At 39.4% G+C, this 27,242-nt stretch overlaps 1 protein-coding gene across 5 annotated transcripts in view; it reads right to left on the bottom strand.

The window, feature by feature from the left end:
• Positions 1-3,572: 3,572 nt before the first annotated feature.
• LOC137969332 (diacylglycerol lipase-beta-like) overlaps positions 3,573-27,242 on the bottom strand; it is a 24,381-nt gene continuing 711 nt past the window's right edge. Inside the window, exons 1-16 of one of the 5 annotated variants that reach the window (XM_068815526.1) lie at positions 26,335-26,420; positions 24,409-24,484; positions 24,055-24,337; positions 21,043-21,249; positions 19,154-19,192; positions 18,414-18,538; positions 17,502-17,634; positions 16,139-16,222; positions 15,470-15,544; positions 15,222-15,305; positions 14,189-14,313; positions 13,290-13,358; positions 10,876-10,948; positions 8,319-8,496; positions 6,148-6,313; positions 3,573-5,955 (exon numbers count right to left, since the gene is read on the bottom strand). In XM_068815526.1, the coding sequence (XP_068671627.1) occupies positions 5,790-5,955; positions 6,148-6,313; positions 8,319-8,496; positions 10,876-10,948; positions 13,290-13,358; positions 14,189-14,313; positions 15,222-15,305; positions 15,470-15,544; positions 16,139-16,222; positions 17,502-17,634; positions 18,414-18,538; positions 19,154-19,192; positions 21,043-21,249; positions 24,055-24,337; positions 24,409-24,449 (1,848 nt within the window). In that variant the 5' untranslated portion in view covers positions 24,450-24,484; positions 26,335-26,420 and the 3' untranslated portion in view covers positions 3,573-5,789. Of the gene's footprint in view, positions 5,956-6,147; positions 6,314-8,318; positions 8,497-10,875; positions 10,949-13,289; positions 13,359-14,188; positions 14,314-15,221; positions 15,306-15,469; positions 15,545-16,138; positions 16,223-17,501; positions 17,635-18,413; positions 18,539-19,153; positions 19,193-21,042; positions 21,250-24,054; positions 24,485-26,334; positions 26,421-27,242 lie in introns of those variants that run through there. The other 4 variants (XM_068815525.1, XM_068815524.1, XM_068815522.1 and 1 more) reach the window with 4 other exon arrangements.

Genomic DNA, 27,242 nt, shown 5'->3' with positions numbered 1-27,242 from the left:
CCGTACGACCCCACCTTAAAATTTCAGGATTTCCTTAGCGAGAAAAAATAATCATTTGTAGAAATATATTATTAAATCTGTCAGACCCAGGTTTATCGCAAATGGCAAAAACGTCGATTTTCGTCTATTTTGATAATAACTGAAAAACTGTCTGATAGAACCTTAAAAAAATGTTGAGGGTTTCGTTTTCATATTGTTTACTAATATTCCCACAATTTTGACGTACGGCTGGGTTTTGAGAAAAAGGCCTTTGAAATGTCTAGTTTCCAGTCCCCCTCCAGAAGTTCGGTCACTATATTCAGCATTTTCCCTTGATTTGCATTTATTTTTTAGGTAAAATTTATCTTACATCAATTGCAGTGACTAACATTTCGGAAGAGACATCCTGTTGCTTTAATTTCAAACTGTAGTAGGCTAAACAATGAAGGCGTTGCCGGTCCCCAGGCCCCTTTGTTTTTCCTCTATATTTGCAAAGACTTCTGGGATCGCCAGGGGCCAACCAAACCAGTCGATTGCGCTGTTCGAGTTAAAATACTCGATTAGAAACATTTAATAAGAAGTATTTGTAGGATTTAAGCTCGAGTTAAAATTGGGAGATTAGAAACGTTCAATAAGAGGTATTTGTAGGATTTCAAGAAATATAAATCGTTCGAGTTTATAATTAAGAAGTAGTCATAGGTGGTGGCGATCACCGTGCAGTGTATGGATGCGACAATGACCGTCGATATTCAGAGCGACAGATCAAACTAGCTAAAATAGTACTGTCGTGAGGTTTTACTGTTATCGAACCAACAAACAAAATGACATCTTGGGAGAAACAGCTTCAAAGAACAAACTTCAAGGCCAACAAGAGCACCGTAAAGTTTACCCTAATCATTTTGCCGGTCGATACCGTGGTGATACTTACCGGCGAGAAGCCCATTTTGTATATGAAAGGTTATCTAGACGAAGGCAATAATGTGAGGGTTGGAGAAAACATCGACACGAAAGGAAAACGAAAGCAACATTCAAAGCCAGATTCCGAGCCTTCAGTGGAGCAATGCCGTGAAAGCCATCTCGAGGAAGAGTCGGATTAAAGTACTCGTCCTCGCGCAATCCGAGTTAATTTTTCCACTTTCAATCGAGGATGATTTCACATCGACAATCTTAATTTTATTTTCCGTTGTGTATTGCGTTCCATCAGCATTAGTTCGGTTTGAAGAAGGGAATAGTTTCTGATCAGTTTTGATTTTCGTTTCAAAATTAAAACTGTACGTGACACCATTCGCTTTTCGGTAGTTTCTGTTGAAAATGGTTTCATTTCCGTTTTCATGGTAGTCACATTTTCAGAATAACCCTTTACAGGTATGTTCTTTATCACAAGTAGCTGATGATGCTGATGATGCTATGTAGCTGATAATGCTGATGATGCTAGATGCAAAGTTGATGAAATAGAAGACTCTGTTCAAAACCATGTTACGCAAATTAGTCAAATGTATGAACGTCTTCTATCACTTGAGCGCTATTCACGGGAATACAATCTTCGCTTTCATAACATTGAAGAATCCCTCGGCGAGAATTGCCTGCAGAAAATCCACGATATTCTAGCAAACCAGCTTAATTTGGAGCCAAAATTAGAGAATGCTCATCGAGCTGGACCAAGAAGCGATTCCAAACCACGAGCGATAATTTGTAAATTTGTATATCGTCCAGAGAGGTACAAAGTCATTCGGAAAAAGCGCGACCTTAAAGACGGTGTTTGGATAACGGAGGATCTGATCTGGGAGGATAGGGAGAAGAAGAAGAAGCTTAAAGTTGTGATGAAGGAGGCATTTGAGAGTGGAAAAAAGCCGAGATTCCATCGGGGAAACCTGTATATTGATGGAGCTTTATATAGAGATACATAGATGTTTATATCCATTGATCAGGTTAGTTAGAAGATGCAGAGATTCCTGTCTATGGACGTAGTTTTCGTATGAAAATTTAATGTTTATTTGAAATAGACCTATGACCAATAGCACAAATGACCCAGATTTAAATCTGCAATCCTTCAATGATCATGGTATATTCACATTAGAAGAGCTTAATGAACTCTCCAATGTCGTTAAACCGCATCTCTCGGCACTCCATCTAAACATCAGAAGTTTATATAACCATATCGGCGAGCTGCATAATCTTTTAGACAACATTCCATTCGAATTTCATTTAATCGCTTGTTCAGAAACATGGATCACGCCTCAAGTCGATCCAGAAAGCATAAAAATCGCAGGATATAATTTGTTAACAGATAACCGTAAATTTTCAAATGGCGGCGGGGTTGCTTTATATCTAAAGTCAAATATTAACTATATGTTAAGAGATGATTTAAAAATAGATGATATTGAAAATATATGGGTTGACACACAAGACTTGCTAATAGGTGTCATTTACAACCCACCTAATAGGTCCCAACGTGAATTTCTTGATAAGTTATACCGTACAATATACTATGATCGCGTACTTAAAGACTCTACAAACAGTAAGAAAATGTGCAAAGACTCACTAGTTTAAGAATGCAATGCGTGTGTACGCGGCTGAATTAATATGCAGCACGGGAGTTTCGGGCTTTCAGACGTTTAAACCCGTGTTTTGCATATATAATAAATTGCCTTTACACGCTGAAATTTTAAGCTAGAGAGTAAATGACGTCATTTTCTCTAGATCCAACCCTATGAGGTCCAATCGGTCAGTTTTGAACGTGAGTAATGGCGGACCGTGAAATCCAAAACTTACACTCAAAATAAACAGCCTTTGGATAAAACTCAAAGCTCAAAATTTTGCCAGTTAGGTGTTCAGCGAACACACTTTCAAAATCTGAAGAAAAAAAGGAAATGATTTTTTGATCATAGTACCACTTTATACTCCTGAGGGTTTGTGGCACTGCATTGATTCGGGGAATACGTTTCCAGTTTTTGTTCCTCACGGGGGGTTTTTGGTTTTTAGTATACGGTAATGTCACAGGTAATCGGGTTGCTAGGTTGTTCGTGCTTGTCTGTGGTGCGAGGACGAAAGAAACCAAAATAAACCTAATGGATTGCATTTGTCTGTGTAGTGAAGTTGAAATTGGTTATAGAGTGCAATACAGAAGTTCTTATGGAAACACAGCGATTGAATAAATTTTCTTAAGTAGGGTATATTTAACAATTAGACCCTTAGTCCGTAGTCCCTTGCGGGCGAAGGGTCTAATTGGTTTAATATCACCCAACTAGTCGGACAGAAAAGGCAATAATAAAGTTTGCGAATGCAAGTTGAAGAAATATTTATTTGAGAATGAAACGAAAGAAAGCGTCACGCTTTTCGCTACTCGAGGAGTATTACAACTTGTCCTCTAGTAGCGTAGCCAATCAAAAAGCAGGATTTGCAGTAGTCCACTAGTTCAGTGATACTAAAGGGATGATATCTGTTTACAAACATTGCTTTTGCTATTCAAATGTGCCAACCACAGAAACAAAAGACTCTTTGTTTCGACAGCCAATGAGGCTCTGGTTAGCACATTAATGACAATAGGTGACGTCAACGATATCTTCGCATAAACAAAAACAAAAAACAAAAAATCGCATAAACTTACTCTTGATGTTTTGAACTCTAAAAAGATCATTCGTGGCCATAAATAACAAAACACACTCACGTTCATACCATTTCCTATGCAAATAGAGTAGAGGATTATAGAAGAAGTAGATTACAATACACGTTACACGGAGTACATGACAGAGAAACTATGAGACAAAGGTTGAATTTAACATAGACTACCGCAAATAGTGAAAGATAGATACTCGTGCAATCGGATATTGATTTTGCTAAACCACATATTTTTCCTTTCTATAGTAACAACCTTATTTAAGTTCTTCTCTTCTCCGTGTTAAAGTTACAGCTGACAAGAAACTAAGAATGACTGAATCAGTCTTCGTTAAAAATTGTCCAACTTCTAAATGAAGAAGTATGTCCTCAACTCTTATCGAGTCGCGTTTTTGACGAAAACTCCGCTCAAAATTCTATTTTTATGTACCTGCAATGCAGAAATGTGGCAACAGCGCACAACTTGAAGAAAAAAAATCACCAATAAGTCTAAGCTAACTATGTTTTCAAGTCCCTTTTGCAGGCTGTCTCGAAACTTACGTAATCGTGCCTATTTTTTGAAAGCTGAAAACGACCCGTGTTGTCGCAATTAAGCCGTAAATAAATTAATGTTGCAAATAAATCCTGCCAAAGTGAAAAGCGATGACAAAAATCAATTATAAGAATATTGATATCAGCGAAAGCAGAATTACCTGGATCAGTTAATTAAACTCATAATTAACAGTAAAGAGAAAGATGTCCTTCGGGTTCAACAATTCTCTCAATAACACGAGCTTTCGAGTTCCTTTTCGGCGTCTTTCTCAGGTGACTTGCTTGTAGCGAATGACAAGTGACAGAATAGAGCGACTTTCATATGACCTTGAAAAATAAACGTAAAAACAGAACGTAAACAAAAATGCAAAACATTTAATTGGCTTATCGAACAAAAACAAACGAGCGCGAATTTTCATTGGCTTAGCGAAACAAAGTCATCTCTCCATGGAACTTTCTGGAAAGGGATCAGCATTTCGCTTTGACTTCATTTGAAATGCACTAATGTGATTGGCCAATCGAATTGTTTACTGCCCATATTAGGAGTTTCCGTTGCTGGAATAAGGAGAGGCTTTGTTTTAATCAGGCCAAACATTGGTCCGTGAAACAAATTGCGAACACTTTTTCATACCAAAGTCGCTCTATCTGTCATTCTTTTACAAACAAACGCAATGGTGACGACGATCATGCATGATAATGATGGTGATAACAACACAGATCGAGGGTCGGGTCCCTTGGTTTCTCTTAGCGTCGTGACGTACCTCATTGTAGGCAACAAAGACAACAGTAAAACTAAGAGCCGTTCGAGGAGACAGAGCCGCGGCCGACTAGTGGTTAGGGCACTTGCATTGAGATGTTCAAGACCCGCTCTGACCACTGGTTCACCTTCTCGGTCTCACTTGTAAATAGCCAACTGGGTTGACTGCGGCCAGTTGGGATTCTTAACAGTTGATGTTTTTTCATTCTTTTTGTTTTGTTGCCCCTGAAAAGCCCCTATCGGGAGTGTCAATTAAGCATGTGTGTCTGTTTGTTAACAAACACATGCGTCCAGTTGACAAGGCCGCCATATCACAATCAACCAAAAACTGTTTAAGACCCTCTGTCATGCTAGCCATTCTAACATGAGAACCTTCAACCTTATTGCCCGAAACGGAAAATACCATAATAGTCTTAGTTTGTCTACCCAAATTTTAAATAAGCATTGTTTCCAGTTTCTCTTGGGACTTACAATGGTCCCAAGGGCAAACAAAAACAATGCTTATTCAAAATTTGGGTAGACAAACTAAGACTATTATGGTATTTTCCGTTTCGGGCAATTCCGCTTCGAATAACCCACTCCACACGCGACCTCACTCGACTTCATCAGATTTCATTGATGTAAGGTGTACAATCGACGCGGTGAATTGTAATCTGTACTTTCAAAAAGTTTGTTTGTTATCACTTCAAGCAGTTTTCGCTCCACCCACACTGCGACATCCTCCATTTGAATAGTTTTGAAATTCGACTGAAAAATATCCTAACAACTTTCAACTGTTGAAGGCACGTTTGACCGGCCGAAGTAACTCCAAAACTTCATCAGGTTTGCAGTAGTCCTTGGACATTTTATCTCGGTGACTTACATTTTTTCCATAACTTAGTAAGAACAAACAATTCGTCCCTTCTATCTACACTTCTTGCAATAAGGCATCTTCTTGCACACTAGCGGCCACCCTCCCTAGGGCTCTCATGACTCGGTCGGGAAAATGGTCGCCAAGCATGTCGGGATGGATAATGATCTTGGAGTAGTTGTCTTTATCGGACCACATCACGTCGAACCGTGGTGCTTCGATTCTTTGAGGAAGAAAAGAAACAATAAAATTAGGATGCAGAATGTGTTGTGCGAGGCTCAGCCTTCATGCCTAGAACGACTCTCTTCCCTTTATTTTTCCAGAATTTACGTGGATTACTGAGAGCTGTTTGGGCTACAAAGATCGCGCCAATAACACTATTAACAATCAAATAACGTGTAAAATGGTCAATAACCTGTTCGAAATTCGCTCTTCGAGCTGTAAAATCCTTCCGGCCGGGTAAAGCTTTTCAACGGAGACTGGAGAACAGGAAGTGGTTACTGGATCCAGATCACCCTCGGCAATGTATCTGAGCGATGATTCGTTACTATCACAAGCACTGGTCAGACCTGCTGCCTCACCTGAAAAAAATGAGGATTGGTAAATTGCCACATGTCAGGTCTACGCAGCAATCTATTTCAATGGAAAAATCCTGACATCAAAAAAGACTCCTTGCCAGCGGTAGTGTATCTTCAGATGTGGGGAATATTTCTCTAACAGTTTTCTCCAACTGCAAGGCCCTAATTACACAAAATCTTGTAGCAAGATAATTTTTCAAACTGAGACAACTTGAGAGGCTTGTGACTTGGAGAATATTAGAAAGGGGAAGCAAAATGGGACAGAAATTAAGGAAGGGAAACTTCAGTAACTTTTTAACGAACTTCGGCAGTGAAATAATGACCTCTGGTCATTCTATGTATTATTCTATTGTATACAGTCTACTTTGTGCCCTATGCACATCGGGTGTTGGCACAAATGTTAGCGATCCCCGCGTCTAGTACCGAAAGATAATGAATTTTATCTTTGCGAACCTTCCGTGTTTTTAAAAAGAAATTAAATAGAAATTGAAACCACGCCCAGCATAGTAAATGAAAAAGAAGAGTCAGAGAGGAATGTTTATAGCGGTTATCGGTCTTACGTGCCCCTCAACGACTTCTTTTCATTTTTTGAAACTAAATTTAGGTGGATGTCAATGAAATGTTTCCATGACAATATAGTCCTGCTCCCTTGGCGGCAGACGAATTCGTCATGGAGACATTTGATTGACGTCCACCCAAATTTAGTTTCGAAAAATGAAAAAAGGCGTTGAGGGGCCCGTATGACTGATAACCGCTGTAAGGGCCTGTTTATAGATGGTTTTCAGTCACGTGATGAGATGGCCATGTTGGTGCAAACAAAACAATAGCGAATTATGGCTCATGTTTTGCATTATAATAAGATGAAGTTCCCAGAAGATTTTTTACTCTATTGTTTTGTACACCAACATAGCTGCTGTGACGTCAGGTGAAAACCAACTATACGAGGCGAGCCAGCCCGGTTAAGCGGTCTGGGGCCCGTTTCTCAAAAGTCCCGAAAACTTTTTTCGGCCCGAAAAGCCATTTGTGAAATTGTCAACCGCTTGTTCTGACCTTGTAGCTCAGTCTATAGAGCGGCGGAGATCTAACCCGAAGGTCGTGGGTTCAATAACCACCCTGGTCAGAGTTTTTGTCTGTCCTTGTGTGGGCCCATTTCCATCAGTAGGGCTAACGCTCACATGGTTCATATGGGATAGAATTCTAGCACTTCACATTACACTCTATTCAGTTAGCTTGTTCTGGAAAGCCGATCTTTTAACATGATTTCAACGTAACTGTGAAGTTTGTCGACTTAAATCCTCTCCGTTCTTGAGATACAAAGGGAATTGTGACACCCGAAAAAGGCCCGTAAAGTTTCGGGACTTTCGAGGAGCGGGCCCCTGCCCCGGTAAAAGGGCTGGAGTGTTTATATGGACCATTCCAGCCTGCTTTACCCGGATGAATTATGTGCCTTGTAACCGTCAAAGTCACGCAAGGGATAACTGGTGAATTTTCTTGTTTTGGTTCGAAATGGAGGTTCATTTTAGCTCTAGCAAGTATGGAATGGCATTTTAAAACAGAAGATGCCAAAAGAAAAAATCCTGTGAACATGCAAATCTGGTCGCGTTTTCAAGGCAACCCACGCGTCGTGACAATTTTGCATCCCGGCAAACCAGGCTGGACCGTTTATATGAGAATTTTACAGCCCAGCTTGCCGAGTTCTCGACAGACCGGGATCTCGGCAAGCGGGCCAGCCCGCCTTTTCAGATAAACGAACCGAGATTTTACCGAAGAAAATTGGTATTAGCGGAGATCTCAGCAAAGCGCCTCATATAAACAGGCCCTAAATCAAAGAGAAAAAGAGTTGGGCAGAGCCTATTGCAAAAAATACTAAAATATAAAATGATGACATTTCGTTTTCGATGTTGACTTGGCGATATTCGCGGGGGAGGGGATTAGGGGGGAATTCCGGTATCCCCGAGTCAACATCGACATTTCACATGATCACAAGAGTTAACCTTCGTTTATATACCTTCCGTGTATCTAAGAAGAGGTTGAGTTAGATTATTTTCCCAAGAATGGCGATTTAAAGCAGATCTGTATTGGCGAGAGCCAGAGAAAAAAGACCGACGGTCACCTTGGCTATTGTGAGGCCTGGGGCCAAGACAGAAGCACAAGGCTTGCCAACAGCCACTCATCAAGACGTGATACTGGGGAAAAACGAAAGAAAAAGAAAATGACATTACGTGATCTCTCCACTGTTTGAAAAGGGAGAAATGACTAGATTCATTTTGGAGAAATGCACAATTTACCGAAGGCTTGCAAGTTTCGCTTTTCCTTATCACCTTCAGATGACTGAGGCAAAATGATTCCGAAAACGTTTCTGGTTCATGATTGACTCGTGAAAAGCATCAGTCTATTATTGATTTAACGTCACGGACTGCTCTGCACAGAGCACAAATATATTCTTTGAAAATAGGAATGCAACGCAGTATGTGATGTAGAGTGAAGACTAGACCGAGGCTTCTTATCTCGGTTATCAGGCGAAAAAAATGGGAGGATTCCACTCAATTATTTGCCGTTTTCACACTAGAGGACGGAAAACTCGTCATGACGGGTTTTTCGTCTGACGAGTTTCCTGTCTGATATAAATTCGTGAATAGAAACTTGTCTAGTTTTTACCGACATGAATTCATATATAGACGGAAAAGAGACGGAAAACATCGTAAATTTATCCGAAAGAACGTGGGACCTGAGATTTGACTTTATCTCTATTTTCGACGGATGATATTACTTCTACAAAGCAGGCAAGCTCCTTTTTCGACCTAGCCTGTGTACAGCCGCCCGCTCTTCTAAAAAAAAATCGGAAAGGAGCGTCTGTGTTTACCGTTGGTAATCGTGTTCAATACCATGTGATTTATCCTGGAATGTGTGGAAAATGATTTGATTGATTTGATTTGAAACAACGAGTTTTGATTGGCTTTTATTTTTATTTTTCCACATCAGCACCGTGAGAACCAACGTGAGAGATTTTAGAATGAGTTCGTGTGTACTTTGCACATGGTAAAAAATACGAATAAAAATCCTTTTGATGGTCAAAGAGGTCTTTCTTTTAAACGTAGTTTACAAGTAGTGCGGAATTGTTACCTATGGAGTATAAAGTGGAATTAAATTCTTCGCACATTTGTAGGAATTGTTTGTGTCAGCGCTGAAGAAACGAATCAAAGCGCCCCTGACGAATCTTCACGAGGTGAATATAGCACGATTCAAAAGATTGTTCACTCGAAAACGTCTCCCGCTATCCCTTACCAATCAATGTAATCCCAACGCCTTGCTGGGACCAGCCTAGCCATTCTCAAGAACAATCTGCAAAGCGTGTTGTCCTCGATGATTTGAGATGTGTACATATCGAGGAAAAATAACAGCTCATCGGCAACGATCGGTGATGCTCTGAAGATGAGAGCCGTACCCGGTTGGAAGACTTGCAAATATATCCTTTCCTTTTAAGAGTGCTTCTATGCTATAAAGCAAAGAATTCTTAAAACTATCAGAGACGCTCTTCAATGCACGTTTGGAATCTACCTTTATATTGACCACCATTTGGAAAAAATATGAGCCATGTAAATTTTGGTCAGCGTAGATCACTGAATAATGCATGCAAAATTATTTCGGAACACGATCACAGACGCTCCTTTCCGATTTTTTTTTTTCGGACAGCGGGCGGCTGTACACAGGCTATTTTCGACCATGAATTGATTTTAGTTTCAGTCTTCTTCTTCTCCTTCTTCTTCTTGGGCGCCATGTTTGTTACCCATAATTCGCTGCCCGCTCTCTAGTCCCAGTTTCTTTACCGCGAGAATTACGCAATTTCCGTCCAGTTCCCTGTCTTGAGCGTGGATTCAAGACGAGCTTCTCGTCTCGACGAAAAAAATCGTCCACGAAAAATCGTCTGTTTGCGACTCAGACAGGTTTTCCGTCACTAGTGTGAAAACGGCTATTGGCTGCACTGATCCAATTTTTTTTTTTGACCTGCGAAAAATTTTCAGTGGATTTTCTTCGTGTAAACTCTTTGTACCTCAAATGCATAAATTGTGAATTCAAAATATTGGCCTCAGTGTTGTAAAACTCTCGACTCCGAGTACTTTTTCAAAAGTGATACAACACTGCCGAACTTTAAATATCACATGCACTTACAAGCTTTTTGACTGGAGGTCGGGGATTTTAAATACAGTAACACTGACACCTGATGAAGTTTTCACACAGAGTGTTTTCCAGTTGATTGTTTTGAAAGCAAGTAAAGAATTTGAACCAAACAAAACTCACAACGCATAACGTGATTCTCTAACTGCACCTTATTGAGCACGAAAAAGCACACATGCTCAAAGAAAAGCATTGCTACACCGTTAGCGAGCAGAGATGACACAATGGACTCGGTGTCACATGTGGGTTGAGGCTTGAGGTTCTGCACACTGCTCTGAAAAGTTTCTCTCAGGGAACTCCGGTTTTCCCATCTCATCAGAAACCAAACTATAGAACGCTTATAATTAGTTGGTGAGAAGAAAGGCTAATCATAGTCAAAAGCCAATTACCTTGGGAAGGGAACATCTTCTGATAACCGATGCGAGATCTTCACGTAATTCCGAGGCTGAAGTACCTGTCATTCTGAAATAACAGTAATTATGTGAAATTAACGGTCCTGGCCTCGATTACTGGTCAGCACTCAGGAGTGCAAGGGTGCGCTCCGTCTCCGCGCAAAGTTGCAGAAATAGGGAGCTTAAGCACGCGCGTTTTTGAGACGCGGACGGCAACCGGAAGAGAACATTTCGCGTGCCAGGGCAGTGGTGTCTCGCAGAGTTTTAAGACTAATCATCTCTAATGAACAAAAGATACTTAGCGATGTAAATGTGGTTGTGTGAAGACAAGTTAAAAGGGAAAACAGCTCACTTCCGGTTGCCGTCCGCGTCTCAAAAACGCGCGTGCTTAAGCTCCCTAATATATTTCACCGAATACGCCATTTTCTATTCCAAAGAGAGTCAAAGTGCAATTTTTTTTCTAATGAAAATTAGTTTTCATTAATATGTAAAGTAGAACTAATTACCATCCCAAAAACTTCGCACTTAGACTCGCTTTGAAGAGGAGGCAGACATGAATTCGGAAATGGCCGATTGGTTCCGAAGAGCAAGAGCGGGTGTCGATCATCTGATCAGGGTTTTCAAAATTTAGCCGGCGCCCGGCGCAAGTCACCGGCTACTTCAAGCATTTGCGTCGGGTACTTTTCGTATTCCAAATTTTACTAACTACACAATTCTGTTTCACCAAATCATAATCTGATTTTTTCGAGGAAATAAATAAATGCGGACTGATGAACAGTGCGGCTATTACATATACCTTTTGATCTTCGAAGCGAGAGCTTTTTTTAGCGGGAAAGTCTGCTCGTGTTCCCGGACTCTCATTTGAACGTGCATGTATCGGCGCAGCAGCAGATTTGTTCTCACGTGAAAGCTGCAACATGAAGCGGAGGCAGCAAACGATGTTGTCTTTTCTGTCAAGTGCGGAGAAGTCTCGAAGATAAATAGGTAACAATAATTTTAGGAATAAGAGTTAACAAATATTACGTGTTGTTGCAGTTCACCGTTCTGAAAGTGACGATAAAACAATATGCCGAGGCTGAAATGACCACAGTATCTGTAGCTGTAGCGGCATCCGCGTGTTGAATGAGAAGGCAGTCTTTCTCGTGAAATGTTACTCATTATGGTCTTGACTGCACCAAATGTATTTTCAAGAAAAGACTGAAAGAAGTCATAACAAAAGAAGCCTTCAACAGCGCAAGTGTTTTGAAATTCAGACAAACGAAACTGCGAATTGCAGCGAATCGAAGTAGAAAGGAAACAAGACCGCTGACGTTGTTATGATAATACTTCATGTATGTAAAAGGAAATATATCAACGGAAGCCGCTTTATGGCAATATTTCGTTATTCCGTTGATTCATCTGCAGGCTGCTGTCATCACGATGAGATAGTGCTCCGGCTACTTTACAATTTCCTCCTGCTACTTTTTTTCAATTTGAAAACCCTGTCTGATGCGCATTTAAATGATGACCACCAACACAGTAAAGTTGCTGACTTATGCCACAAACTGACGGCAATGAATCTCGAGCATTACTCCAAAATAAATATATACACATGGCAAAGTCAAATATGTGCAACAAGGTAAGTGTAAGATCTAGCATTATTTCTCGCAGAAGATCACGACCTTGAAGCGTTTAACTCTGGTTCAGAAATGGGGTTTTTTGAGTATAAAAATTTTCTTATTTGGATGTCACGTATTTGTACATAAAATCCTCAGCTTTGTTCCAAGGAAAAGAGTTTCAAGTTACACGCTTCAAGGCCATGTCCTTCTGGTTTTGGTCTATTCGCCAACTGGACCAAATAAAGGTTGTCACACAAATCGCCACACGAGATTTGACGAGGCTTTAGCCTCGCTCTGAAAAAGTGGCTGGAAACGGATTTGCTGAATTCCTGACTAGTTCACACATATTAGCCTGCATCGCAGACGTAATATAACGCCGGTTAGTAACGTCTGCGAAGCAGCGCCGAGATCCATGTTCTGGACTTCCAACGGACTCAACGAACAAGCGGAAGTGCGTTTCAAATTTCCTTTTAACCTGATCGGCCACTACCATTCTTGTGCACCAATTGACGGCGAATCGAACAATTGTTTTTTTTTTTTTAAACAGACCAATCATGGCGCGTACTCAAATCCTGGTACGCTGCTGGGGGGCCGAGAAAAGGAGGATTTCGGCACTGCTTCGAAGACTTTACTAACCAGTGTTTGATTACGTCTGCGAGGCGGCTAACATATAATAGTATCACCCATCTAGTGGACTAATGCAACCGCCTTCGCCCTCAAGGGCCACGGGTCAATAGCCCATTCGGCTTCGTCTCATGGGCTATTGACCCGTAGTCCTTGCGGGCTACGGGTCTAATTGTTAATTAGCCTTACCTTGGAACGACATCCTTTCCGAGTACAACAGAAACGATGAAGTCTTCACAGTACGGTGTAGCATGAGTACTGAGAGAATAATTAACATAAAAAGGACGATTTTAAAATTCAATTTCACAGAAAAATCAGGGTGAACAATGTCTCGCTGAGCATAGTAAAATGATTATGATCAGTTTTTTTACACTAAACATTACCCCAGGCTACTTAATTATAAATCACAAGAGGAACCAGGTTGCAGTCCTCGGTTTGTTTAAATAGTGAGACAAAATCCCAAAACTGAAGCGAAATTCTGTTGTGATCGGGGTGTTCCATAAATTTTGCACAATTTGCTCAAATTAAACGAGAGTGTTAAGAACGTGGAGAAAACAAACACTTTCTTTTTGCAAATTCCGGCAATAAATGTAAAAAGATACTTTTAAGAAATTTGGAAGTGTTCTTCTGGGCCCATGAAAATGGCTTCCACTTATTGCATTGCATCTTTTTACCTATCAAAAAAGATCTAACGCAAGGCTTCTACCTTTAAGACGCTGTTACACTCGGCATTTTTTCGTGCAACTTGTCGCAAACTTTTGATTGGTTTGTTGAAAGACACATTGCTCAACGCGGGTTATAATCGGCCACGGCTTTTCCCACTTGTGTCGTTTTCGAAGATCGCGAAAAACCACCGGAACATGTCGCTGGCTGATTCAACAATCCATTGCGACAAAAGTTGCAGGACAGATGGTATGCAAAACAAAGTTTGAAAAATTCGTTGCAACGTTGCGCGGAGCGTTGTGGAAAGTCGAACTAGATTCCAAAGGTGCAAGGGAACATGTGAATGTCAATAGCAGAGCAAACACATCAAAAGGTAACGTTGTTTACTTTTCAGCAGAAAATCGCAAATTTAACCAGCAACCCACCTTAAGACGCTGGGATTGGAGTAGGCAAAGCACTTCAAGTCAGGATAGATTGGTTTAAGAAGGACCGATAACAACGAGGCAGTGCCTGCACCTAATGAGTGGCCCACTATCACAAGATTGTAACCCTGAGGAAATAATAATAATAATAATAATAATAATAATAATAATAATAATAATAATAATAATAATAATGAACTTGATTTGAGTGAGTGTCAAGTCTTCTGGAAATGGGGGACTAACTGGGAACACTGTACATCAAAACATCAAATCAAATTAATTCCAATCAAATGTTGGTTTTTGAATACCCGGAAAAAAGCTTCTCATCGCAGGGCAGAGAACCAACAAATTCAATCCACTTATGACTTTGAAACCTGGAACCAATCTCGGGCCAGACTGGTCGGAGGCAAGTGCTATCACCACTTGGTAATCAAATTTTCGGACCCAATCGGAGCATTTCCGAGATTTCGGAGTATCATTACTTAAATGAGGAATCAACCACTCGGGGTTGGACATTTTGTCGAGACAAACAATTTAAGGACCTCACAGGACAAAAATTGTAGAAATTTAGACCCGAGATTACAAAACAAGTCCACTGCGAAACGTTCATGTCAAACTAGCTTGAATGTCTCCGGAGATTCCAAGCTAGTTCCAGTCCATTATTAGGTGTCGAGTGCATTTAGCGCTGGGACAGTAATAGACCATATTCGTATTCTCAGTATTGGACTGGAACTAGCTTGCAATGGAGGCTAATGCGGAGGTCAATCTTTTCAAATGCAAATACTTTTTAATATATTACCCCGCATTAGCTAGCCTCAATTGCAAGCTACTTCCAGTCCAATACTGAGAATACGAATAATTATGGTCTATTACTGTCCCACCGCTAAATGCACTCGACACCTAATAAGTGAGCTAGAAAAGGAGGATTTCGATTGTTCTATGACTAACAGCAGCATGCCGTTTGCCATTGATCCAAAAGGCAAAGTTTAATCTCTGTTACTGTATTTCATTTTAACGCGAGACCATCAAAACATACCTCTCCTGCTCTTGAAAAAGCGGACTGAAGAATCTCGCGTTTTTCCAAAACTGACTTCACATAGTGTGCACATCGAAGCATTCCCTACAAAACATGGAAGGTTTATAGCGAAAAAATAAACAAACAAAAGACATACAAGAAGACGGGTGAGAATGGAATAATTAAAGACAAATTCGTGTCGTAAGGAGTTGCTAAACTTTAAATTTGGTACGGTACACAAGGATGTAAAAAAAAAAGATAATTATTACCTTATGTGCGTAACATGTTCCTGCGCCCTCAATGTCGAAATCTTGTTGTTGTGCAGTAAGGTCCGTCATTGCATCCTACAGGTAAACAGTAAATAAACAAGTAAATTGATTACTTCATTATTTCTTTTTATTACTGACTCTGTTCACAGGGAGGGAGGGTCGTTAAGTTGAGGAGTTTCCGGAATTGTGGTAGAGGGGTTTTCAAATGAGTGTCGTAAAACCAAAACCAAAGTAATTACTTTGGCCAAACAAAAAGGACGGAGAATCCAGTAAACCACTGAAAACTCGAAGTAATTGCACGCAGCCGACACAAAGCGCGGGAAAACGTGCACGCGCGAGCCACGATTGGTTTTGGTTTCACTTCTCATTGATTGAAAAAGTGGCGCGAGAACTTTGAACCAATCACTGAGTGAAGTAATGCAAAACCAAAGTAATTCGCTAATTACTTTCGACAATCAATTGAAACCCGCTCCAAGTGTCAAAGACCAATCAGTAGCCAATTATTTTAGCCAATCAAAAGCCGGATTCAAATAGCGAGCAAATCATGGTGCAAAAGCGAAGCAGTCCGTTCTAGGCGCGAGGAAACGCGGACTGAATGAGAATGAATATTTCTCCTTCACACTGATATCGAGAACCGCTCCTCCTCCGGCGTGGCATTATTCTCGTTACCTGCCAAGACAGAGAGCCACGAATGGACACCACAACAGACTGGCTTTTATGATCCACAGCGACGTAAAATGGCACTTCATATATCTACAATGAGAGATATTGAAGTTAACGTCAGAGAGTGCAATGTTCAGTTCAATAAAAGGCATGCAGCTGCCCTTTCCGGTGTTGCGAGCGCTCGTAATTAACTCTCTATTTATAATGAAGGAAATGGTAAATACAGATGGAATTGAAATGAAGAGTTTTTTTTTTCGATGTTGCACAGGGGATACTCGGAAAAATTCCGATTTCTCCATTGCAGGAGCCGAACTTACGACCTTCCCATTACTAGTTCGGATGCTCTGCCACTGAGCTATGGGAGACTTGTTGGAGCTAAGACTCGGGGATACTCGGAAAAATCCGAGTGCTCCATTGCAGGAGCCAAATTTACGAGGGGTACTCGCAAAAACGCCGAGTGCTCCATTGCAGGAGCCGAACTTACGACCTTCCGATTACTAGTTCGGATGCTCTACCATCGAGATATAGGAGACTCGTGAGAGCTCGGTGCCCAGTGAAATTTTTTCTGCGTATTCCCGAGTCACCATCTAAAAACAATCCCTTCATCGCTTCCCATTTGTCCCCCATCGCTTTCCATTTGTCCCTGTGTAATTTGCATTGTTATTTTAGATTACATTCGGAGATACTAGCATATTTCTTTGCTACTCTAAAAAAAAATCCGAGTCGAAATAAAGTTATGTATGTATGTATCACCTCTAGCCCTTATTATCAATTCTCCTTCCGTTCGATTTCACAAAACCTGATGCTCATTTTTAAGCGGACTTTTGTGCCAACATATCCATTTCGTCACGAATGTCACTGTGTTGCCACACAGTTCCCTTCCTACGTCCGTCAATGCTCCGTTTTAAGGGTATTCAAAGCTACACCTATACGGATCAGAGGAAACAAGTCGCAACAGACATCGATCGAATGACACGGTGATCGAACTGGCGACCTCCAGTTCGTCAAGAAAAAATGTTCCTGCTGTGATGGCAGCTAAAAGCTTTCAAACAAGACTTACAAGTAAAAGCAATTAAAAAGGTGTATTTCTGATTTTTCACCGAAAGTTTTAAAATCTGTGATATTTGAATTTTTTATTTGCATTTGGGATTTGTAACATTTTGCAATAAGGTCGTAAGGTAAATTACGTATACAATTTGGTTCATTTTTGAGTCTGGAAGTATAACAAAACACTTAATAACTGGCCCTACAGGAAATGTTCCTCAAGGCGAAACAAAACTCACTGTTTCCCCTGGGGACAAATAATTAAATTCTCAGTGTGTTTCGTTGATCATAGGGGCTAAAGCATGGCACAGTTTCCTGTATGTACCTTGTCTTGATAACTGCAATATACCAAATCATCATCTTCCAAACAAGTCTGTAATTTGACTCCAGCAGTATTACCTTCACAGCAGTTATCGCTGTGAATGTGTGCCAGGGAGGGGGCACAGCAAGCACAACACCTAACAGAAAAGGAAAAGGAAGTTTTACAGTGTATTGTATGTAAATAAAAATGTTACTCCTTAATCAAAATAATTATATCCTTGCGCTGTGGTAACTTTTTCAGACGGTAGGGGGGAGGGAAGAAAGGGAAGGGAAGGGGAGGGAGTGGATTTAAAAGCTCATGGCACATTATTCTATTTCCAGATGAAGACTAACCCTCACCTGGGTGTTTCGTTTCGGCGGTAAACTTCTTATATTTGCCCCAAGGTATTTTCTTTTTGTTAAGAACAACTTCTTGCTGTGGACTATTTCTTCGTGAGATATTTCTTTTTGCCGTGACAGGTCTAGGCAACCGTAATCTCGCAAACTGTAGTTTCCTCGTTGCAAAGGAGATAAGTTTTTTCATTAACGGAGTTGAAAATATCTATACATTTCTTTCAAAGTAATATAGAAATACAAGGAATAGGCCTAGCTTTTGAACACTACATAAAAAAAAGAGTGGAAACGCGGGACACTTATTTTGTAACTTGTTCTCTCCGAGTATTTGAGGTTTATTCATGATTGTTACACGACACCGTTTTGTTGTTATACTGGACACTTCAGTAGCCCACTCCCGCGATATTAAAACTGAGTTCTAAACAAAAGGCATCATCTCCATATATTTATTCCCCAGAGCCTCGAAATGACGCCTTTTGTTTAGGACCGAATTTTAATAAATCGAAATTGGTCTATCCTTTCACTCCCGTAAGAGCCACTGAATTGAGTAAGTATAATCATAAATAAATCAATGTACAGTCACCTTATTTTACCACAAAGGTTCCAAGGCCCACTGCAAGGGTTCATGAAAACATAGAGAGGCCAACCATAGGAGCCTAGAGCAAACTTGCTAAAGTAGTATGCATCTTCAACGATTGCTTTTTCCTTCTGGGGTAAAAGATTCAAAATAGCAAAGTTTCCGTTAAATTATAACAAGAAAAACTCCAAAAATTGTTTTACATGTTGATATTAGAACACACTCTCTCCCTCTCTTCTCACTCTTTCACACACACAAAAAAACAGAGAAAGTAAAGTTTCCCCTTCTCTTGTCTCCTATCCATTCAAAAGCAGCATATGCTGCAGCAGCACAGCATAGTATTTGATGATGTTTTCCCTATTATCCAAGCAAATGTACAGTACAGTTATATAATGTCAGAGGCACAAAAAAAAAAAACACTTGTCTGTGTTTTCAGACACACTGAAGTCAAGTTTAACTACATGCAGGTTCTTACAACATGAAGGTCAATAAACATTAAACTGGCGGAGCTCTAGAGAATTGTTTCATGGCCAGCAAAGGCAGCAAAGATCAATCCTCTCAAAGGGAACAATCATGTAAAGAAAAAAGTATTGTAAACAGTTCTCAAGGGGTGTAGCTTTAAGCCATTACCAGCAGCTTAAAATGAAATTCACCATGGCAAGTGCTTCACTCCATACAGTGCTGTAGATTTGAACAAAGTAAGAAGGTGTTTACTATAAATATAAATGTAATTTTAAGTGACTTACTGGTTCACTGAGGTTAACAGGGATCCCTTTTTGCCTCATCTGTAACAGAAGAAGAAAAAAGTACTTAAAAGTACTGGGATGACTAAGCGATGTGAGGACTTTACACACTACATGTACATTGTATATGCTCTGGTATACACCAATTAGCTTGTGTGACCTGAGTTCAGGACACAAGTGAGACACAAGAGACACAGAGTGAATTTCAAATCCCAATCAATGGTTTTGCCTTTTGCTATGTAAAATCAATGTAATGGAAAGTGGAATGGGTTGTACCCAGCCATGCGATTTGGATTTCCTTTATGCTTTAAATAATTATGGTTAAATGTAATTTAACTAAGGGTGCGTTCGATTGACCATATTCCGGAATAGGAATACATGGAATAGACGCTAGAAATCGTTTGTTTTTACGGAGATTAACATTAAAATTGTCAAACACCTGCTAAAATGCTATTTTAAACATATCTTTATTATCCTTGCTGCTTCAAAACGCCAGACATACCGTTTTAAATCATCACCCCGCGTATTCTTATTCCGGAATAGGATCAATCGAACGCACCCTAAGTTAACCACCATGAGCTTAGTGGTTAAGCAGTCCACAAGCTTAGCGGTCAAGTGGTTCAAAGCTTAGGGCTACGCTTGTGGACCGCATCACTGCTTAACTTGTGGACCACTTGACTACTAAGCTTGTTTGACCGCTAAGCTTGTGAACCACTTGACCCCTAAGTTAGAGGTCAAGTGGTTCACAAGCTTAGCGGTCAAACGGTTCACAAGCTTAGCGCTTACATGTAAGCAGTTCACAAGCTTAGTAGTCAAGTGGTCCACAAGTTAAGCAGTGATGCGGTCCACAAGCGTAGCGGTCAAGCGGCCCACGAGCTTAGCGGGCATCCAGCGGTCAATCCCATACGTGCAGGCTCACATGGTACGTTGTACATGTAGCTTTGTACACTGCTAGGATCTGCAAGTTCTTTGTCAAGCATCGATCAGTGCAGTGGTCTGTAGAGCAGTTCTTTTAGCATCTTTCCCCCCTCCCATCCCTTAATTTTCTTCCTTCCACTGTTTCATCAGTGTTACAGGTGCCTGGATTGGGGCTCATGGCTGGGTTGTGGGGATTTGCCAGCCATGGGGGCAGTATTCAACCTAGGGGCTGGCTCGATATAGTGGAAGCTCCTGGGTATCCCAGGCATCCACCCTCCACTTAAGCGATGCAGTTGGTTAATGTCAAACTGTCCGTTAACTGTTGCAGTAAACATGATAGACAGCACCAAATTGGTTGAAAATTGAACTTCAAGAGTCAGGGCATTTCTAACAAGGGCAGTACCTAAAGACCATCAGTGTGTGAAGATGGAAGGTGGATAATGTATGTAAAGAACTTAACACTCTTAATTAGTGTATTAATTGTATTTTTTGTATAGAGTGTTTATCATTAGTTTGTGTGTGGAATGTGTTCCTAGGTGTTAGTTAACTGATTTAGAGTAATTTATTCATTTTCACTAGCAAGCATTTAATTAAGGCCGGTTTATAAGTTTTTTGAGTTTTTTTTGGTGTCTTCGCTTCAGAGCAGTTCAAATTCTACGCCAAGGGCAGTTCTGATTCTTCTTCTTTGACGCTTTCAGTGCAGTCTTCATTTTAGTCTTGATCTGTCTTTCTTAGTCCCAGCTCCGAAACAACATTTAATATAAGTGTTGCTTTCTATAGTTTCCCATTTCAAGATTGGTTCGCTTAGTGATGTTCTTTGTTTGCTTGTATTTTAGTTTTAAGCACTTCTCTGTCTTCTTCTAAATCAATAAAGTGTGTTAAACCTCAGAATTTATGCTGGAGCAATTAATTTTGTCCTCTCATGGAAGTTACAATGTAGTTATTTTTTTATAAGTTAAACCAGAATTCCTGACCTCTCCAGGCTGTGACCTTTCCTCAGAATGCTTTTGTTCCTGTTCTTGTCGAAGAAGCATGAGTCCCACAGCGACATCAGATGGTACAACATCTGCTTCAGGAAACCAAGAAGAGAGAAGCTCAGAAATGTCAGACACTGCACTCAAGTATTGATCATCTCTTCCCACAAGACAACAACAGAGCGAACGGCATCTCCTCTCCCACATCTAAAAAAAAATACATGTAACTCACCACAGCAAAAATTAATAGAATGATGCAATAAATGATACTAATAAACAAATAAATACACAGGTGATTATTTCAAAAAGAGAAAAGAAAAACCATTTCAATGCGAAATCATCTTCACTTACAGTGGCAAAACGATTACTGGCAGCCATTTTGTTCGTCGAGGTGATTATCGGCTGATAATCCAATATAGCGAGCCAATGAGAGCGTGTGATTTTGAGTAATAATCACCTGTGTATTTACACTAATAATTATTATTAAAAACTGGATCATTGGATAATGCATTTCTAGTGTTTTGATTGGCTTAGCCATCTTCATTCACGATGATGGTATAATTAACAATTATGAACTATTATACCATGCTCTACAAATATTGATTCAGTAACTGCAAGCATCAGTTTTTTTTGTATTTACAAAATAAAGAAGGGTAGATTTATCCATAATTTGTGAGTGTTTTTAACAGGGAGGGGGGGGGAGTACTTACATGATCACCCCAGTTAAGAAATTTGACCGAGTGAGACTGAGTGCTTGTTTTTTTAAAAGCAAACAGAAACAGATCCATATCACAGGAATCACAGGAATAACTGCCACTAGGAAACATTGAAACAGGGAAAATTCCATAAAATACCAGTAAGACATAATACCTGGGACATTTACTTCAATGAAAATTCAAGCGTATCTTGAAAAAGAAGCTTAAGTTTACACTTTCCGGGACTTTGCGATGGCAGTCGTGAAACAGTACATAGCTTTTATTTCTGTACAGCCACAAAGAAAAGCTAGTTAACAGCAAATGAACATTACTGAAAAGTGAGTTTGTATTTCACAGTCAAATCACAATGAACAAAAACATCCTCACATGTTATGCAACAGTTATCGAATGATTGACAGATTTCTTTGGTGGGGCAATCATGGAAAGCCCAAAAGCGGCAAAGATCAAAGGCCGCTGCCAGCCCCCCATGGTTTTTAATAATTTAAAACATTTATTATTCCACTCACGCTTATTGGATATGAGATGATTATAGCTAACTCGGAGCTAAGCCCCTTGTTGGCTATCTATCATCTCATATCCAACGTGCGCTCGTGGAATAATTTATTATTGTTAGTAAAATTACTGAATACAGATTACAGTATGTGAACTTGTTGGGGCAGTACAGAAAACAAAATTAAACTTTTGTAAAATAGTTATGAACAACTGTACAGACAAAAAAGAACAAAATCAAATCATTTTCTTGCAGTAATTTAAATAAATTAAAACTGTAAAGGTCTGAAGATTAACAAAAAAAGGAATACATCAGTTGCCATGTGATCATGGCATTTTGTCAACTGAAGAGCACTGTCACTGTCACTGACAAAATTTTCTAGTACTGCATGTACCTTAAAGAATCCTGACATCACTTACAAGCAAACTAGAGTGTAGCATTACTAAATCAATATCAAGTACCATTAAATGTTGTTAATCATTAAAGCCACACTTGCCTCATTTCTTGAAAGCAGTGCCTGCTTCCCATTTGGTTTCCCATTTGGCAATTAATATGGCAACCTACTTGGTGGACTGACTTGAATTTTGATATAAAATTTTGAATCGAGGTACCTGTAGTGTGTGCTATATTTTTAAGCAAAATAGGTAAAATAGATTCCACAGCATGCTCCTTCCGTGGTGAGATGGATAAACCCTTCAAACACCATTCGACTTGTATCTTGTCATTTCATTGCAATGCTTAAAATTGAAAACATCTTCTTGCCTTGTGCAATTTTTACAAGTATCAAGGTTGTCAATCATTATTTGGGGTACACACTTATACCAACACTGATTAGGATTAATTTTAATTAGTGATTGTTAAAGAAACGATTGCTTCTTAACCCCTATAATCAAGAATTCTGGTCCAAAAAGTTTTGCAAACTAAAGTGCACCTACAATGTACAGTGTAAACTCAAAATATATTTTAAATTAGTTCTTGATATAGATGTAAATCTCCCCATCCAAAGAAAACATAATTATGTCACCATTGTTACCCAGAGTTTCACTTTTTTCTGTGCCGTGCAAGCCACATACACTTAGTAGAACTTATGTAGCAGTTAGCTGGACCCACGACCATGGTGTGAGAGGCGTGGGTCTATTTGCTTAGTAGCAAAATTAATGTTCTCCAGATAAAAGGTCTTCCCCATTACGGACATGTTTCATAGTGGGAGCAAAACAAAAATGATTGTTCTTCCGTTTTAACACTTATAAGCCTTCCTAGGCTCCCTACGATGAACAAATTAATTTCAAAAGAAATAATTTCTTGTTTTAAAATGATAGCAGTCGGTCCAATTATTAAAGGATGGTGCCTACTATGCTGTAATTCAAATTTAAGATTTCTTGTGCTGTTTATGAATAATAGTGTTACTGAAATCCAAGCAGAAAATTAACCACACATTTTTCAAAGATAATTAATCAACAACCTTTGTAAGAAGCTTTAAAATACAAAGCAATGTATGGCAGGAGGTCTTTTCCAATTTGAAGCTTAAAAATACATGGTAAGCCCCAATTTTCTTTTTGGATCCCAAGAGCACTATTGTCTTGCTTTAAGTTCTGGTTTTTCCACATGGTTTTAAACCATGCAGAAAATATCGCTGCATTAGTAAGCACCACTGATAGGAAACCTGTGTCTTGACATACACAGACGGTTTGTGCAATGACAATAGTAGGCACCTTCCTTAACATAAAAATAATTAATGCCAAAAGAATGTAAAAGTGGTCGTCATTTATAAAAGTGGTCTATACAGTAATCACAAACTTCACAAACCTCTTTTGAGGACTCCTGGTCATACTCATTTTGTTGTTTGCCAAAAGGGTCAAACAGAACAAAAGTCCCAATGAAAACAATCAGCAGCATTGTCCATTGCAGAGCCACCGAAACACAGACAGCAATTATCAGGGTAACTTTGCATTGAAGGCTAAAATGTGCGACAGTCCAGTAAGTACCAAGTATAGCCCATAGAAGTTCAGGTATATACAAAGCAAGTTGGATATACAATAGCTTTGACATGTGTCGACGTGGTCTTGAATGCATTACAGTTCCTTTCATGCTGAAATAAAGGATGGCTATTTCATTGATAATTACAAGACTTGTTATAACAATCACACCAATGAAAAACACCTCCAGCTCCCGCCAAGCCTCGCACTTGATGATTTCTTCATTTTTGAATCCGTAGATCATGGATACCAGGAATAACCTGAAGTCATCAACAATAAAATTAATACTGTCCCTCAACTCATAACACAATGCTACAAATAACTCTAGTTAATTAGGCTTCTATGATTTTCCTTTTGCACAGCGGTAAAGCATCTGAACCAAGTATTCAGAAGGTCATAGGTCCAACTCAGGAGTCCAACTCCTGTTCTGGGCATTGGGAATTTTCCAAGTATATGGTACCCAATTGCAAGTCATTGTTATGAAAAATGCATCATTTCAATAATAATAATAATAATAATAATAATAATAATAATAATAATAATAACAATAATAATAACAACAATAACACAAAATGAGGAAAACGAGCACAGCATGTAGGCCAGACATGACCCTGGATAATGAAAGACAGAAGAAGATAATAGTTGGTGGACATTTTGTGCTCACAGGGAAAGAATATAGAGGAGGTAACAAAAACAAAATTGCGAAACTAGGACACTAGGATTATTTTGTGGTGGAAGTTGTACCAGTTGTTATTGGATGCTTTGGGTGACATGTTGAAGACACAGGAAATGGTAGCAAAAGTGATTGAGGGAGAATGGAATGTGACAAGAACTGTGAGGACAATGCAACAGACAGTACTTTTGGAAGGATACACAATAATAAGGGAAGTGTCAAGTGGACTAGACCAATCTGAATAAGACTCCCAACAATTCTTTATAGTGGAAATGTGTTTTTGGCCAGATACATGTACATGTGCATAGTCAAGAGCAGCTGGTTACATGCAAACAATAATAATACTAATTGATAATAATAATAATAATAATAATAATAATAATAATAATAATAATCAATTAAGTTCATATTAAATTTTAAGTGTCAGGTATTTAGCACTAGGGTGCTAACTGGAGAGAATTACAGAAATTAAATCATTACTCAACTCATATCAAATTATTGTAGGTTGGTTTTTCAGGAGAGGAGAAAACCGGAGTACCCTTAAAGCAGAGTAGAGAACCTGAACAAGCTCAACCCACAATTGCAACACCATGTCTCTGAATCAAACTTGGGACACAATGATAAGAGGTGAGTGCTCTAAGCTGGTCTTTCATATACCGAATCTGAAAAAGTGTCGATGAAACAAAAGAACATGTACACGTAATTATACTGTTTTTTTTGTCCTCCGCTATTTTAGTCCGGTACAGATGAATTTCTACCTGTGCTCCCACCACTGCACCATCCCTGAGTTCTGTGCTCAGTTTATATCTGGTGGTTGAATAAAAGAAAGGCTGGATTTGACCTTGTTTTGAAACAAACTTCTCTCTTTTTCTTACGTAAATAGAAACTTGTTAGCATTACAACATGATTTGCAAGAGAAAAGCAAGTTCAAGTCCAGCCTCACTTTTATTCAAAGGCCTGGTAACTGAGCACAGAACTGTAAAATGGTCTGACTATTAAAAATCTAGGAAAAATACAAGTACAATAGCACCTCCTCAATCTGCTCAGCAAACACTGGAATTCGTTACATCTATACACCCTATTCCAAAATGATCGTCATTTTAGTATTCTTTTGTTTGCTCGCAAATTAGCCCATGTTGCCTTGTTTTTAAGCTAAACATTCAAAAGAATATTTAGCCTTGAACGAGGCAACAGGGGCTAATTTGCAGGCAAACGAAAGAATATTAAAATGGTGGCCAGTTTGGAATAAGCAGGGCTCGAAATTGCGACCAATACGGTCGCATTTGCGACTAAAATATCGGGGGGAAGTCGCAACTTTGCGACTTGTTATCACCTTCGTTCTTTCGAAACAAAAGGGTTAGAAGTTGCCACTTTGCTGCTACTTTTGCTAAAATAAATAAATAAATAAATAAATGACAAAATTATTTTCTTTCTCACTCTGAATTTTCTCTGAAGGTAGCGTAATTGTATAGTAATTTAGCTGCGATGTTACGTGCACAGCTCCATTGCTTCGATCATTCGCCATTTTCAGCAGTTTCTTTACACACAAGTACTGCGGGCTCATATTTTTTTGCTAAATCGCTGACAACACAATGCAGCTCGGCGATTTTGCGACTAAAATTTGCGAAATTGCGACTAAATTTTCGTATCTTATCGCAAAATGCGACTGGATTTTTTCGTTAATTTCGAGCCCTGATAAGGTTTATTTTGTTGTGGTTAAAATTGTGATATTAATGACCATAATATTTGTTTAAAGTGATAACATACAATTAACAACTGTTGGGCAAAGTTGAGCAAAATATCGTGATTTGTCAGTGGCAAGCAAATACATGTACTAAGTGATCTGCGAGACACTGACAAATCACGATATTTTGCGATAGAGTGGTTTTCAAATGAGTGTCGTAAAACCAAAACCAAAGTAATTACTTTGGCCAATCAAAAAGCACGGAGACAATCCAGTAAACCAATCAAAACTCCAAATAATTACATGTAGCCGACACAAAGCGCAGGAAAATGTGCACGCGCAAGCCACGATTGGTTTTGGTTTCACTTCTGATTGGTTGAAAAAATGGCGTGAGAACTTTCAACCAATCACTGAGTGAAGTAAATGCAAAACCAAAGCAATTCGCTAATTACTTTCGACACTGAATTGAAAACCGCTCTAACCAAGTTCAATTATTATTGTTTTATCATTCAATCACCTCGTTTGTTTTTTTGTTTTGTTTCCAGGAAGCCGTATTGAAGCATACCCTGCCTTGCAGGAGTCAAGTAATGGCAGAAATCAATTGGTTTCCTTCTCAGCATAATTATACATGTATTTGTTCACTTTAAATTGTACTTTCAGT

This window comes from Montipora foliosa, chromosome 9 (genome assembly GCF_036669935.1).
Source record: "Montipora foliosa isolate CH-2021 chromosome 9, ASM3666993v2, whole genome shotgun sequence".
Classification (NCBI taxonomy): domain Eukaryota; kingdom Metazoa; phylum Cnidaria; class Anthozoa; order Scleractinia; family Acroporidae; genus Montipora; species Montipora foliosa.
Note: the sequence above shows the minus strand (reverse complement) of the source record. Positions and strands in the feature narration are given on the sequence as shown.